At 43.0% G+C, this 15,930-nt stretch overlaps 1 protein-coding gene and 1 long non-coding RNA gene across 2 annotated transcripts; both read right to left on the reverse strand.

Moving 5' to 3' along the window:
* Window positions 1-3,898: 3,898 nt before the first annotated feature.
* Window positions 3,899-11,816, reverse strand: LOC144334849 (uncharacterized). Its single transcript, XR_013405089.1, has 2 exons — window positions 8,751-11,816; window positions 3,899-5,343 (listed from the first exon to the last, which is right to left on the reverse strand). It is a non-coding gene; the product is annotated as an uncharacterized LOC144334849 (long non-coding RNA).
* On the reverse strand, window positions 6,110-8,339 carry LOC144334875 (uncharacterized). Its single transcript, XM_077966712.1, has 3 exons — window positions 8,295-8,339; window positions 7,423-7,597; window positions 6,110-6,831 (listed from the first exon to the last, which is right to left on the reverse strand). Exons 1-3 carry the CDS (start codon window positions 8,337-8,339, stop codon window positions 6,182-6,184), a joined length of 870 nt encoding a protein of 289 aa, XP_077822838.1. The 3' UTR covers window positions 6,110-6,181.
* Window positions 11,817-15,930: the final 4,114 nt, after the last annotated feature.

Below are 15,930 nucleotides of genomic sequence, written 5' to 3' on the forward strand. Positions count from 1 at the left end.
TCCCTCCAACTCCAGAGACTGTGTACGTCCCACTGTACCGTAAAATTTCCTTTGGAGGAATAACACCACAAGCCATTATCAGTTAACTCCATATTTTTTTTCCAATAATATAGTTATATCACTCTTGCTTGATATTTAAACAGTTTATCTTTTGAACGATAAATGGGGGCTTGGATTTTTCTTGGAAGCAATGGGAACCCACAAGAGGGGCTGAGACGGCATTCACAGGATCAGTTTTGCTCTTATTGTAGCCACAAGTGGGATGATAGCAAACAAAACTGGAGTCAAAGAGATCTCTAATTATGCCCATAGAGGGTTAAAAACAAACTTTTTCTCCTTAGAGAGAAGGGTATCAACATAGATTCATTGTCAGATGGGATGAGCCGTTGTTTCCCAACTTTAAGAAAGATGCATAATTTAGGCCAAGATAATCACCAGTGATGCATACAGCAGAGATTAATTTGAAAATTTAATATCAGAAGATTGGAGGACTTGCTTATGAAGCCACAGCTTCTAAATTATAGTGAGGCATTGGCTGGTAACAAGTGCTCAGGAGCCTCAATGTGCAGAAGAATATTAAAAGATACCACATGTCCTCTAATTAAAATCACGGCAAAATGGAGTAATGATTGCAGATATAATATTAGCAAAGGGTAGGGGGACGATTAGAAAGCAGTGCCAGGAAGGCAACAGGGGCTGGAAACCATGGCCTCCATGGGGAGAGGCCTTTTCCAAATTGCAGCCAAATCCCTGGAAATTAGTAAGAGCTAGAGGGAAAGCAAATGCGAGTTGCTGGCATTATAGGAAATAAAAATATTGCTCTATCACACATGATTTGGACAAAGGTTTGGTCTGTTTGTTCAGTGCAAAGTGACAATTGGGAATAATTAAAAATGGAGCCTGAGTTTGCAAGGGACTCACACACAATAATAGCAATCAGGATGGTCACATGGACCTGATGCTTTAGGAATGTTTGGCTGGTTGATGTAATGTCTTTTGTTGTTTTTGTTTGTTTGTTTTGTGATTTTTTGTTTAGTTTTATAAGGGGAGGTTAGTGGGAAAAAGCCAGTAAAATGGGAAAAGTTTCCATTCATTCTTAAAAAGACAGTATTGCGGCAAGTCAAGAGGACTGGCAGACTTTGTACATTTATATCTATCCTTTTATGAAGCTAGAATAAAAAGGTGTGTTATTAGAATGTGCCCAGAATTTTAGAGGCATGGGTTTGTAAGGCAGGGGAATGTATTTGGGCTGGCTGATGTCAGAGAATGAGGCGCGAGGCTTAGTCCTTCTTTTATTTATTTTTTTTGGAGGGGGGTGTTGTGTGTTTTTTGTTTGTTTTGATTGTTTCTCTACAAATTCATGAAACCTGATTGGAATTAGAATGAACAACAATGGCTAACGAGATAACATGAAGGCCTTTGAGAATAATCATTCCTCTCTTCATCAACCCACCCCTATTTAATCCTCCTAACTGAATGCTACTCTTCTACAGTTTGTACTTATCAGGGCCTAGCCAAAGAATGCCGTGAAGCCCAGAACAAGACCATACTTTGTGAGCAGGCTATATTGCCATTTGATGCTCACTGCAGATATTAACAATCCATTACAGCATGCTTTTCTACTGACTCCAAATAAATCCTCAGAATCCTTTTCAACAGAGGATCCCAGAAATCACTATCAGTATTCACATGTGGAATGCAAGATGCCAGCCTCTGCTAGGGAAATTCTGGAAGTTTGGGAGATTTCTGAAAACTTCACATCAACAGGAAAGGAAGACGGAGAGTAAGGTGTAGGGAAAAGAGCCCCACATTAGCTGTCAGAAGTCTGGAGCTTCTATTTCCTCTTCGGTTTACTATCCTTGTAATTTTGGACAAGTAATAGAACTTCTTTGATTGTTAATTGCTTCACCTATAAAACTGAAGTAATACGTACTAGTAATAGTTCTGAAAGTAATACAACAAAATGCAGTAATTCAGTAATATATCATGAGTCATGTGATGATAGGAGAGAGAGCTGTTGTTAGTATTAAACTGAAAATCACTAATTCTCAGTTGCTTGTCTCTTTTCTCAGTTGCAGCAGAGCAGCTGGCAGAAGCACCTTTAGCCAAACTTCTATTACTTTGCCTTAAACCACATTCCCTATTTCAGTTATCCTCAAACTTGAATGGCCAAAAGAATCACCTGGGGGCACTTGTTAAAACACAGATTGCTGGCCAGGTGGGTGGCTCACACCTGTAATCCCAGCACTTTGCAGGGGAGGCGGTGTCACCTGAGGTTGGGAGCTCAAGACCAGCCTGACTAACATGAAGAAACCCTGTCTCTACTAAAATTACAAAATTAGCTGGACATAGTGGCGCATGCCTGTAATCCCAGCTACTCCGAAGGCTGAGGCAGGAGAATCGCTTGAACCTGAGAGGCGGAGGTTGAGGTGAGCTGAGATCAAGCCAGTGCACTCCAGCCTGGGTGACACGAGCAAAACAAAACTCCGTCTCAAAAACAAACAAACAAACAAACAAACAAACACAAATTGCTGCCCCCGCCCCCACCCCTCAGAATTCTGATCCAGTAGAAATGAGGTGGAGCCCAAGAATTTGCAGTACTAACAAATTCCCCCGCAATGCTTATAGTTGCACTTTCAGGGACAATACTCTAGGAACCTCTGCATCACCTATATTCTACATTACAAGGTTGAGATCATTTTCCATATATTTTAGGAAGCGTCTGCAATAAACCCAACCCCAGTTCTCATTTCTCAGAACTACTATACCACCTACAGTTTTCTTCCATTCCTGTGAGGCTTAGCAGGCTTATGTTTTTTAGGAATCTTTTCATTTGTATTTGTCTTGCCTTCCCAGAGAGACTGGGAAGTTCCTCGAGGCTTCAGCTTTATGAATTTTTGTAGCTTTGTCTCTCACTAGTGACACTGATCCAAGCACTCATTTAAAGTACTTCTCTCAACACATCTCCTGGATGATTCTGAAGACCCCCTAGGCTGTTGCCTAAAGAGTGCAGAGCACAGCCCGCCACCCCCATCCTTTTTTAACCCCTGTCACTCCTGTCACCACACAGCTGCCAAGTCCTCAAGAAGTTATTCTTCCACTGGACATAGCTGCCCTTTGTTGGTGACCCTTCTGCTGCCATCACTCTGCTCTCAGTAGCACTGGTCCCGCAACTCCCAGTCTCCTTTACCTTGAGATCCCCATAATTAGGTCTGACCCTTTAAAAAATTTTCTTTAGTAGCAGATAGGAGGCTATTCTGACGTAAATGATTTATCTAAAGGGATAAAATATATACAAATAAGTAATTGCAAATGTGTTGGAACCGAACTGTCGATTCCTTCCTGGGCAGGGGTCGCCGCGAAGGATCACCGACACGAGATTCACAGCAGAGAGTTATTTATTACTAGCGTGCTAGGGTCCCAAGCTCTAAGTTGGCCCTGGGACCCTGACTGCTTGTTACAGGCTGTTTATATAGGCAAACACAAGTTCAAACACAGCTTAGGGCGCGAAATTCAAACAAAGCTTTAGGCGCGTGGTAATTGGGTCTGTCTATGGCCTGAGCAAGGTGTCTTGTTCTAATTGGTTAGAGCAGGACCTTATGAGGTTTTTTCCTGGAGTTGTTGATTCCGGGAACTTCGAGGCAGGGTGGGACCCCCGGAATTGGCAGGGTGGGACCCCATGAGGTTGTTTCCCGGAATTGGCATGGTATTGTTGGGTCAGAACCATAGCATGTACTATGTTTATTCTATTTTTAATAAGGGTGAGTAAGCGGTTGAGTATGCATGGCCTGAAAGTCAGGATGAGCGTGAGCAGGATGAGGGGTCTTAAGATGGTGGAGATTAGGGTGCTAAGCCAAGGGGATTGGTTGTACTAATTTTTAAACTAACTTTGTTGAGATTTTCTTTTTTTTTTTTTTTGTCTAATCTTTTTTTTAGTTTTGCCATAGAATCTTTAACTATTCTTGAATGATCTGCATAAAAACAACATTGCTCTTTTAGGGCTGCACAGAGCCTGCCCTCTTTCAGAAAGACAATTTCTAGTCTTCGTCGGTTTTGTAATACAACTTCAGAGAAGTCAAGGACTCTTCAAGTTTTGTGATAGATTGTTCTATGGCTCTAAGGTCTTTATCTATGGCTACTTTAAGTTGTTGCAGATGATGGTTACCATGCACTAGGGCTGCTGTCCTGGTCTTAACTCCAGCCGCTACCTTAATTCCTAACATGTCGGCGAGGGTGAGGGAGATTAAGGGCGGGGAAGTGCTTTGAGGAGTTTTTAGTTGGGGCTTCTCCGATATGGAAACCGGGGGCTTCTTAGCTTCTAATAAAATCTGGTCTGGCCTTACTGCAACAGGGGCAGTGTCTGGATTGACTAATAGTCTGATTTGGAGGGGAATTTTAGGTGGGTTGTGCTGGTATAAATAGAGACCTTATATTAACCTTGTTGTTATTTATCTGTTATCAGATTTTGCCGCATCTTCAAACTTGATGTGAACCAGGTTGCAATTTTCCGAATATCGGGTTGTGGTACAGGGCTGGACAAAGGACATGGTTATATACTAAGGTTTTGTGGCCTATTTCTACTCTCTATTATTAGTAGTCACACAGGACCAGCTTTTGCAATACAAGTGAGTCAGATCTCTACAAGTTTTTTTCATTTGTCCTGTCCTGAATCCGGGACAGGCATAAAACCCGTTCCAGCTGATGGACACCTTTCTAGCCTGTCCTTTCCATTCTTGTCTATCTTGAGGAGTTCCTAATAGGACTCCTGTGGGACCAGTAAACTGGGGGCCTGTGTCTTTTATCTTTTCTGCTATATTTTTTTTTTTAGGTTGAAATAGAGGTCCGGAAACCAAGTCTTTATAGGAGCATTCTCGGAGGTCTTATTTAAGACCTCTTGATTATTAAAATTAATTATCTGTCAGGTCAGGCTAAATGGCCGGTGGGGGTTAGCGTCAAAAACTACACTAGAGACGGCGCAGGGAAGAAGGGCAAACAATAAGCAAGGAGTTAGATACGAGAGAGTCTTATCTTGAGCGGGTCCACGGAGCGTCGGAGTTTCCATGTCTCAGGTGGTGTTGGTCTGGACGTCTCTGGAGCAGCCTTGGCGTGGGATGCGTGGATCTAAGTGGAGATTCCGTCAACCTTTATGGCTGTGGGCGTGGTCAGGAGAACAATGTAGGGTCCTTTCCACCGAGGCTTTAGTCCTTGAGTACGGTGCCGTCTAACGTAGACAGAGTCTCCCACCTGGAAGGGGTGACTGGTCTGTGGATGTCCTGGTTGGTACAGTTCTGCCAAGGGGGCCCAGATTTGGGCCTGTACTGCTTGGAGTCCTTTTAGCCGAGCCTGTAGGTCAGTTTTAGGATCGGAGGGGGAAAAGGAGTTAAGCAAGGTTGACAAAGGGGGAGGTCCTCCGTAGAGGATTTCACATGGAGTGAGCCCAAAACGGTTAGGTGTATTTTGGGCCTTTAACAGAGTTAAGGATAGGAAGCGTCTCCAATCTTTTAAACCAGTCTCTAAGGTCAATTTAGTAAGGGTCTCTTTTATTGTTCTATTCATTCTTTTTACCTGTCCTGAGCTCTGGGGTCTATAGGCACAATGTAATTTCCAATTAATCCCCAATATCCTGGCGAGCCCCTGACTTACCTGAGAAATGAAGGCCGGCCCATTATTTGACCTAATTACCTTGGGAAGTCTGAATCTAGGAAAGATTTCTTCTAAAATTTTCTTGGCTACTATGTGTGCCGTTTCTTGCCGGGTGGGGTAGGCTTTTACCCATCCTGAAAAGGTATCTACAAACACCAGTAAGTACTTATATCCAGCATAGTGAGGTTTTACTTCAGTGAAGTCTATTTCCTAATAGACTCCTGGGCGGTTACCACGAGTTCGTTTCCTTTCTGGCACTCGGGTAGCCCCAGCGTTTACCTGCTGACAGACCTTACAGGCAGATGTCACTTGTTCTACGAGGGTACTTGCCTTTGGGATTAGAAAGTCAGTTTTTTCAATCAGTAATTTTAGCTTTCGATTACTCAAGTGTGTCCAGGCATACATCTGCTGGATCATTGCCAGGGCCTCCTTTTGGGGAAGGACTATTTTTCCTCCTTTTTCCTAGTTTTTAGTGTCTTTGTTCTTTATAGCCCTTATGGCTTTTGCTTTTTCCTGGTCTTCTGGGGTATAAGTATGTTCAATAGTTATGTGGCTGGTTTCGTCCTACTGCGACTGGATCCTGTCCTTTCTGATGCCCGGGGCAGTGAATTATAGCCACTTCTTGAGGAAGAAAAAGGGCTTTTAATAAGGCAATTATTTCAACTTTGTTCTTGATTTCCTTTCTTTCTGAGGTTAGGAGACCTCTTCTTTCATAGATACTTCCATGAGTATGAGCCGTTGCAAAGGCATACCGGCTATCAGTATAAATGTTAGCTTTCTTTCCCTTGGACAGCTCTAGGGCCTTGGTTAGTGCTATTAACTCAGCCTTTTGTGCAGACGTGCCAGGAGGTAGTGATTGTGCCCAAATGGTGTTGTGGCCATTTACTACTGCCGCTCCCGCCCTCCGGGTACCTGAGTCAAGGTAACTGCTGCCGTCTGTGTACCAGGTGTGATCCGCATCTGGGAGTTCTTGGTCTTTAAGGTCTTCCCGTGTTCCATGGGTCTCAGCCAGTACTTGCTGACAATCGTGTGGGCTTGGTTGGTCTTCTGGTACCGGCAGCAGCGTAGCAGGGTTTAGGGTGACCGGAGGGCCAAACTGGACGTCGTCCGTGTCCAGTAGGAGGGCCTGGTAGTGGGTTAGGCGTGCGTTGGTTATCCACCGGTCCGGGGGCTGCCGCACTATGGCCTCTAGAGCATGTGGGGTAATAACAGTTAGTGGCTGCCCAAGGGTTAACTTAGCAGAGTCCTTGACCAGCATAGCGGTGGCTGCCATGATGCGAAGACACGGGGGCCAGCCGGCCGCCTCCGCTTCTCTCCCTCTCTCCCTGGTCCTTTCTCTCTCACAACTGCCGCCAGGATTTTTGTTAAATGCTTATCCTTCACTCGGTTCTTACGATCCTCTCGCTCTATCTGTTCCTTCGCTAACCTGGCTTCCCTTTCCTCAGGGGTTTCTCTCTTATTTTACGCTTTTTTTTGCCTCCTTAACCAATTCCTGTAATCCATAGGTTTGGATTCCATCTAGTCTTTGGAGTTTTCCTTTGATATTTAATGCAGCTTGGTCTATGAATGCCATAGCTACGGCAGCCTTATGTTCTAGGGCCTCTGGGTCTAATGGGGTATATATTTGGAACCCTTCCAGAAGCCTTTCCATGAAGGCTGCCGGGCTTTCATCCCTTTCCTGAGTTATGGTCCTTACCTTGGCCAAATTTGTGGGGTGCTTTCCTGCCCCTTTGAGACCCGCCAACAGAGCCTGGTGATAGATTTGGAGACTCTCCCTACCTGGTGCCGTTTCATAGTCCCAGTCTGGGCGGGTGAGGGGAAATCCCTCGTCTATTTTATTGGGAAGTTGGGTTGGGAGGCCTCCTGGTCCTGGCACATTTTTCCGGGCCTCTAAGAGGACCTGCTGCCTTTCTTCAGTGGTTAGGAGGACCTGCAAGAGTTGCTGGCAATCATCCTAAGTGGGCTGGTGAGTGAGGAGAATGGATTTTATTAACGAGGTTAGGGCGTGGGGGTCTTGGGAAAAGGAAGGGTTATGGGTTTTCTAGTTGTAGAGGTCAGAGGCAGAGAAGGGCCAGTACTGGACTGTGCGATTGACAGTACGGAGGGGAAAAAGGGAGGATTGCTAAGTGGAAGGGCCTTCTGGGTCCTCAGTCCGCTGCAAGCGGAGACGAGGAGGTGTCGGCGGCGGCGTCCAAGGGGTGATTTTGGGCGGGGCTGGAGAAGGAGACGGGGTGGAGGGAGGGGCTGAGGGAGAAGTTGGAGAAAGGGTAGGGGCCGAGGCGGTAGAGGAAAGAGCTGGGGACAAGACAGGGGGCAAGGGTGAAGCGTAAGGTGGAGGTCCCAGAAGGGGGTTTTGAGGTGGAGGAGGCAGGGGATCAAGAAGGAGAAGGTCCCTCTGGGGTTCATCTGGGAGGACTGGCTTATGCGGGTCCGGATTCCGATTCTTCGGGGCTTCTAAGGCAAGGAGGGTAGATTGGGATGGGGAAGGGGAATGGAGGAAGGGTTTCACCCAAGAGGGAGGGTTTTGGACCAGATCCTCCCAAGTAATTATGTAGGCCACCTGGTCTGGGTGTCCGTGTGGCCCAGGATCCATCACTGTTGCTTTAACCTGTAAGATAATTGGGAGGTCAAATGTTTCGTCCCGGGGCCACCCAACATGGAGGGTAGGCCACTCGGACGAGCAGAATTTTCGCCATCGTCCCTTACGGACTTCTATGGAGAGGTTGTAGGCTCGAGCCCGAACGTCAGGGAAGTGAGTCAGGGTCAGAGACAAAGAAGTCGTCAACGTCTGTCTTATTTCATCCACGTATAACAAGGACAAAACGAAAGTAACAAAAACAAAGACCAGACAAGTAAGGAGAAGCCGCGCGGCCAGAGAGTGGCGCCACAAGATCACAAAATATTCAGACGGCAGGGGCGGCCTGCCTACAGATTTGAAGAGGCTGACTGAATCGTTAGCCTTCTCCCAGACTACCGCCAGGGCGTCCCCCAGGGCGTAAGTGGGAAGGTGCCGGACACGTCTGTCCCCCTTCCCCACTTAATTCAGAAGGAGTACTCCCCAGAGTTCAGAGTTAGCCGGCAAGACAGACAGAACAAAACGAAAGTACCTGGTAGGTCCGTTCAGTCAGCAGTCCGTGGCCCGGGCCAGATGGGTCTCCGCCGGATGGGTCGGGGGTCCTCGGACGACCCCACTTCCCGGCCAACGCACCAAATGTTGGAACCGAACTGTCGATTCCCTCCTGGGCAGGGGTCGCCGCAAAGGATCACCGACACGAGATTCACAGCAGAGAGTTATTTATTACTAGCGTGCTAGGGTCCCAAGCTCTAAGTTGGCCCTGGGACCCTGACTGCTTGTTACAGGCTGTTTATATAGGCAAACACAAGTTCAAACACAGCTTAGGGCGCGAAATTCAAACAAAGCTTTAGGCGCGTGGTAATTGGGTCTGTCTATGGCCTGAGCAAGGTGTCTTGTTCTAATTGGTTAGAGCAGGACCTTATGAGGTTTTTTCCTGGAGTTTTGATTCCGGGAACTTCGAGGCAGGGTGGGACCCCCGGAATTGGCAGGGTGGGACCCCATGAGGTTGTTTCCCGGAATTGGCAGGGTGGGACCCTATCAGGGTGGGACCCTATTGAGGCAGGGTGGGACCCTATCCAGAGCCACCTGGTGTTAATTTTTTTTAAGTTCTTTTTTTTATGAGGCCTAGTTTCTAAGTTTTATGCGGCCTAGTTTCAAATGTTAATTTATAACTACAGCTCAGGCCCACACTATAATCTTGGCTGTCTGATTTGCTCCCTGTGAGTTTCCACTTGGCTAGGTCCTGCTACTCACAAGAAGTAATCCTATCTTCTTTGTAGCTTGGACTCCCAGATCCAGGGAACGAAACACCATCCCCCCTCACTACAGTCCTAGTCACCCTAAGTCCTGGTGTTCCAGCCGCTATCTCTTCCCAGGACTCTTTGAAAGTGGTAATAGCCCATTTCTACAGGGAAAGCCTTGCCTCTACCCAAAAGTAATAAATTGGCTCCATAGCCCTGCTGATGTAGTCATAATAGCTGGACATCAGTATATCAATACAGTTCCCAAATACCTATTATTGATTCTTAAAAACCACCACATATACCTCATAAATATGTATACAATTATTATGTATCAATGAAAACCTAAAAAAATAAAATATGCAAAACATTTTTTAAACTATATTTTTATTTAAAATATCAACGGCCATTCCTTTTTCAATTTCTCTTTACCCAGATTTAAAAAACAAAAAACAAACAAACAAAAAAAACCTTGGTGTTCAATTTCACCCAGAGTCACCTTATTACATGCATTGAATTGCATTGAGAATGTTTTAATGAATAAATGCATATACATAAATGCATATTAATTTGATCTATTTGTATTCTATAGGCCACTGTGTGTTGGGAAACAGATTTAAATAGCTAAAACAGAACTGTAGAATCTCCGGTCTTTCCTCTGCTCCTAATGTTCTTCCTCTTTACATGTAGCCAACTCCCACTGTATCAAGGTAGTTTTGTAGCAGATGAAAGTCCTTGAGCCCATTTGGTCACACAATAGGCCAGCCCTTTACCAATTCTACTACCCTACTGAATAATTCTCTGCTTTGCATGTGCCAGTGTTGTTACCCAGGCACCCGCAGGTCCTTGCTTGCAAGGCCCTGCCTTGAGCGAAGATTGCTGGTTTGAGCCAGAGCAGTTTGTCCCTGTTGCTTGTTTGTTAAGATGAACCTGTCCATCTGTCTGCATGCCACAGACCCTGGGTGGCAAAAAGCAATAAAAGGAAAGCACTCTTTGACAGCCCTCTCGGCATAATGCCGGCTTGAACAGAGGTTATTATCTTGTAATGCCACTGTTATTTCCAACAGCCCCCAATGGATCTGCTGACTGTGGCTAGACAAAAGGAGAGACACTGAACACAGCCCCTACACTTCCTAGGGGCAGCATTGTGCTGGGCTATCAGAGTGACTTTTACTGCCTATTGATTGGTGTATCGACTGCAATTAAGGGCCCCTTCTCCCATTGACGTTGTCACTGGTATATTTATTTAATAAATCCCAGCTTGGTCCATGACCACTGCAGGGCTGACCTAGCTAGCTTCTGTGCTTCTTGATACACTGGGGAGACAAGTGGACTAAAAATGTGAAGATGTCCTCTAGTCCCAGGCTTGCCACTAAATTGCTATATGACCTTGAATGAATCACTTCTCTCTGGGTCTAAAGTCCCTCCTCTATATCCCAGGTCTGACTGAAGAAGAGTCTACAATTCTGTGATTCTTATTTCAGACGTCTAGCTCCCATGGGTTGTGGCATGAACTGGTTGAGAAGGCCCCCAAAATAGCAACGAAGTAATTGCAATGTATATTCTAATAGCAGCAGCTGTAGTAACGGAGCTGCCTCCCTCCCTGGGCTTCCTCTTTAGGGGTGATATGCCAGAATGAGAAACAAAATTACTGTGTCTGTTCAGCAAATTCCTCCTGACAAAATCTTTAAGCGTTGACAAGAGTAATATACTGAAAATTAGTTTAGAAGTGTTTCAAGTTTCAAAAATCAATCAAAATCAAATTAGGTTCTGAAGATGCTGTCTGTTGAGTTTTAGGAAAAAATAAAGATTCGCTTCAGCAACTCAGGAAAGTGGCTTTGACCCCGAAAGAGGTGACTCTTTCACACAAAGTGATTGTTCTTCTTTACATCTTCCTTTAAGGCCTTTGCCAAGGACTTGACCAAGTATGTCCTTGTTCTATTCTCTCAGCCATTTGTAAATAACTTACCAGCTGACCTACATTTTAATCCCATTTCTCTCTCTTCTGTCTCCCAACCCCCAAGGCCCATCGAAAGCTAAATAAAGGAAAAAAATTAAAAAGTAAAAAACCTAGTCTTATTTCCAAGGATGGTAAAAAGGCCTGGAGGTGGTTGGGAAAAGGAATTAATAGCCCATGGCCTTTCTTAACTTGGTCTAATTGTCAAGTGCAAAAGAGCTATATTCAAGATGTAGGTATACATGCCTCTGTGGGGTTAAATGATTAACAGGAGTTTCAACTTTGGCTTCATTCTTTATCCCCATATGTAACTTAAAAATCAGGGTCTTTTATAGCCTGGGAGGATAATAATAATCACTTTGACATTTACACTTCAGTGACAGTGGCTTATTGTTTCCCACATACAATGACTTATCCCACCCGCCCTACTTCCCCTTCTTCTGTTCTTAGTGGTTTTGAGGCCTTTACAGAAGGCTTACTACATATCCACAAATCAGGCTGGCAGCCATAGTCACCACAAAGGGGCCCTTGTGTCTTTTTCTCTCCTGTTTATCAATGTCTATTATCTATGAAGCTGTCATACCTGACATACCTCTTGAAAGCTACCATTGCCTGGGCCAAAGGTGTCATTACCCAAAGTTTCCAAAGTCTTTTATCCTCTGGGTAGAGCTGAGAGAATGGCCTCCCCCTATTCTGTGCAATCTGGATCTCCAAGCATTTCTGTTTGGATCTAGAATCTCTTTGTTCCCAAATATTTTGTTAAAACAGTACATTTAGTTTCTAGCAAAACTCCTCTAACCATCAAGACTCAGACAAGGATTGACAGGATAGGTATATGTATGTAGAATGTGTATGTGTCTATGTGAGTGTGTGTGTGCACATGGGTATATGGTTGTGTGTGGACTGAGTGACTAGAATTGATATTCTGCCTTGCTATGACCACTTCATTCTCATCTAAGCTCAAAGCTTATTTTTGGATATATTAACATGGGCTATCTATAACCAATATAAATGGTTGGCAGTGGAGTTTTCTTTGTGTGTCATAATAAAGCTCTTTCAGCTGGTCACTTGAAAAAAGAGAACAGTCTGCTCCAGATAACAAACTTCTTCAACTATTGAGGAAAAAAACAAAAAAAAAAAAAAAAAAAAAGAAAGAAAGAAATGCTGCCTATTTGGAAATAATAGATTTCCAACTTTCAAAGTCCCAACAATCTTAGGTCTTTTAGAACCAAGTTTCAGATGTTGCCTCCATTATATATGAGATCTCTATGGTGGCCTCTTCATGGCCAAATCAGTAGTTTCTAACCTATTCATTCAGAGCTGCAGGCTCTGCCTACTCTCTATCCTACCCCAAAGGCGTACACCTACACACAAATGCACCTGCACACAGAAGGAGAGTTACATTGTCAGATTGGCATCTCAAACTACGGACCCATCATTTCAAATCATCCTCTCTCCCTCTCCTCTGCATAGTTGATATTTCTGAAGATTCCACTGATGTTTCAAGTTAGTGACAACTTCCCTTAGACTCACATAGTCCTCACGTTCAGTATGTATCTCAGTTTCTTGTAATTCAACACATATGTAGAATTAAATGAGTTGTAGCTTCTCTACTACACCAAAGACATTTACCCTACCTCTTCCCAAGACTACAGCTGTTACTTCAGATACATGTGGAGGACTTACCTGTTGGCACCTCCCATCTCTCCATAGCTAGCTCTATTTTTTGATAAATATCATGAGAGGCAAATGACCCTTCTTTTTGTCCTATTGTGCTTTCTTTCTTCAGCAAAATCTGGGGCCACTGTACTGCTTTATGCTGGTTCTCCATCAGTGCCTTCGCGGCTGACAGCACCTAGAGGGAGGACTCAATAATTTGCTATGTTCTGTCCCAGCTGCCTAGAAAAGAACTTGGCACACAATATATATTTGATCAATATTTCTTGATTAAACTAATGGAATGAAGGGAAGAAGGAAGGAAGGAAGGATAGAAAAGTGAATGACAAAATTAGTATGTATTTTCTGGCAATAACAATCATAATAGTATCATGTTAAACAAAAACCTGCCCTATTAAAAATACAATTTTGTCTGCTTAGTAAGCACCACACGGGCATTTGGGAAACTCAGATATACAGACAAAACTAAAAGTTGCAATTAATTCACTGTCCAAATAAAACTGCTGTTAAAATGTTGTGTTTTTATATGTCCATTTTTCTATAAGTATCAGCAACACGCTTTCCTTAACAAAATTCTTATTAATATATTTTGCTTTATAACCTCCCTTCTTTTTCTATGCTTAACTTACACATTGGGAGGTTTTTGTAATCTAATATGTTTTGAAGTTTTCTTGTAAAATATGATTTTTACTGCATAGCATTCTGCTCATTAATATACTCAGATTAATATACAAGGTATATTGAACTAATTTCTTGTTCTTTGATATTTTGATTTTTTATTTAAGTTTATACACTTGAGTGCATCTATGATAGTTTTTAAATAAAATATTAGGTCAAAAGTTCTAAAGGGTAGACAGATGTCATGCAGGTAAGTGCCAGTATTAGACATTGCCACTTTTCTCACATTTGGGTTCTCTTTGATTGCAATGGAAAAATGAAGACGACTTCAATTATAATAGATTTTTATAAATCAATTACTTAAACATTATATAAATAGAATGAGACCACAATTTCCCTGCAGTTTAGAAGCTGGGCATAATTTTGATTCCTCTATCTCCTTTCCTGACATATAATGAATCATTAAGTCCTTTCTGTTTCACTTTCATAGTGTGTTTTCAACCTTCCTTCTTCTCCAACCCATCTGACACTGTTATAATCCAGGTCCCATGTTTGTGTTCCTGAGTTTTCAATATTGCTCTTTGTTTAGGTTTTTTGTCTCTTACTTTCTTTTTACTGTAACATTTCCCAAGTGTTTTCCATGAGACACTGGTCCCATGAGATACGTGACCAAAGAAGTCCCATGACAAACTTATGCAATCTTACTTATTATCTTCCCTCCTGGGGATACACCAAGCATATCAGTTTGCTAGATTTTCTAGGAAGTCCTAGAGTTAAACAATCAAAACCAACAAAAATAGTAAGAACATTTTTATGTAGCTTGCTTGAACATAAAATATACTAATCCTGACTCACACATTCTTTCAACAAATCATCGTTTGTATGATTACCATGAGTGATGGCCAGTTGTGTGAGTGTGTGAGTGTGTAGGGGTGTGTGTGTGTGTGTGACATCTTTTAACCACCAGTTGAACCTGTGCCTTAAGCAAACACTTTGGGTGTCACTCTTACATTGCATTTCACACAGCTGATGAAGTCATTTTTTAAAGACTAGATAGAATTATATATTTTTGAAAAAATTATCCAGTAAAGTAGACATTCCAAATGACTACAATGGCATTCAAGATCCGTTGGACTTTCCCTTAATCATAATGTCTTAGTCTGAGGTCCCATTGTGCCCTTGCATCATCAGAAAATCAAAACATATCAAAGTTCTATCTCCTCTCCAAATATGTCATACTTTCCCAGCTTTTTATACCTGATTTCTGCTATTTCTTCTGTTGATCTTTTCCAGTGATGATATGTGGTTTATCACCAATAGCAAATATTAAAATCTTGCAAAATCATGCCTATCTTCTCCAGTGGTCACTTCACTCATATCCTTCAAATTCCAATGATGGCTTCTCTACAAAACATTTTCTAATGCCCTGAAAAAGCTGTCCCTCCTGTCTTAACAGCCTCCAGGTAGGCAGACTGGTGATGTTCACCTTCCTTTTATAGATGAGAAAACTGCATAATTGTGGGTTCTCTGCACATTCTGTGATCTTTGCTAACCACCTGGTTACATCTCAAAAGATAAGAGGTTAGAGAGTGAAGAGGATGGAGGGAGGGAGTGTCCAGGGACCTCTGGAATCTCAAAAGGGATGAACACTTAGCTAAGACACAAGAGGCCTTAACTAAATCCCAAGTTTGTTTATGGCCGTCAGAAATGTACCTGGCACGTTCAGTTCTGATTTTCAGGGATTTAAGTTTAGCTGGCAAAGGAAGTTGTATAAACTCAGGAAATGGGACAGGAAAAAATATGAAAGAAAGCCAGCTAATCAGAACCTATTAAATTCATAAAAATGTGTTGGCTTGAATTATAGTTTTGGGGGAGATATTAGTTATAGTTCACTATTCAGTAACTATTGGCATTATGAGTCCCTAAATTAGCTGTTTACTGACTTATTTAAGCCAATCGTTAAAATGTCCACATTCTGACAAACTGCGAGGATTTTAGGGCAAGCATTATGAGTACAATTATTAACAGCCTACATTTTATTGACGTGTAACACTATGTAGAATGGTTTTACATCTAGAATACTCACCATAATACCCATTTTATAGAATGGAAAGCTAAGACTAGCTTCTGATAATGTTAAGTGATTATTCAGAGCTAACAGAAATAGGAATGACAAAGTTAGGGCTTGAAGCCATATGTTATAAATCCTAGTGATGTCA

The sequence above is a fragment of the Macaca mulatta genome, chromosome 15, assembly GCF_049350105.2.
Source record: "Macaca mulatta isolate MMU2019108-1 chromosome 15, T2T-MMU8v2.0, whole genome shotgun sequence".
NCBI classification, from domain to species: domain Eukaryota; kingdom Metazoa; phylum Chordata; class Mammalia; order Primates; family Cercopithecidae; genus Macaca; species Macaca mulatta.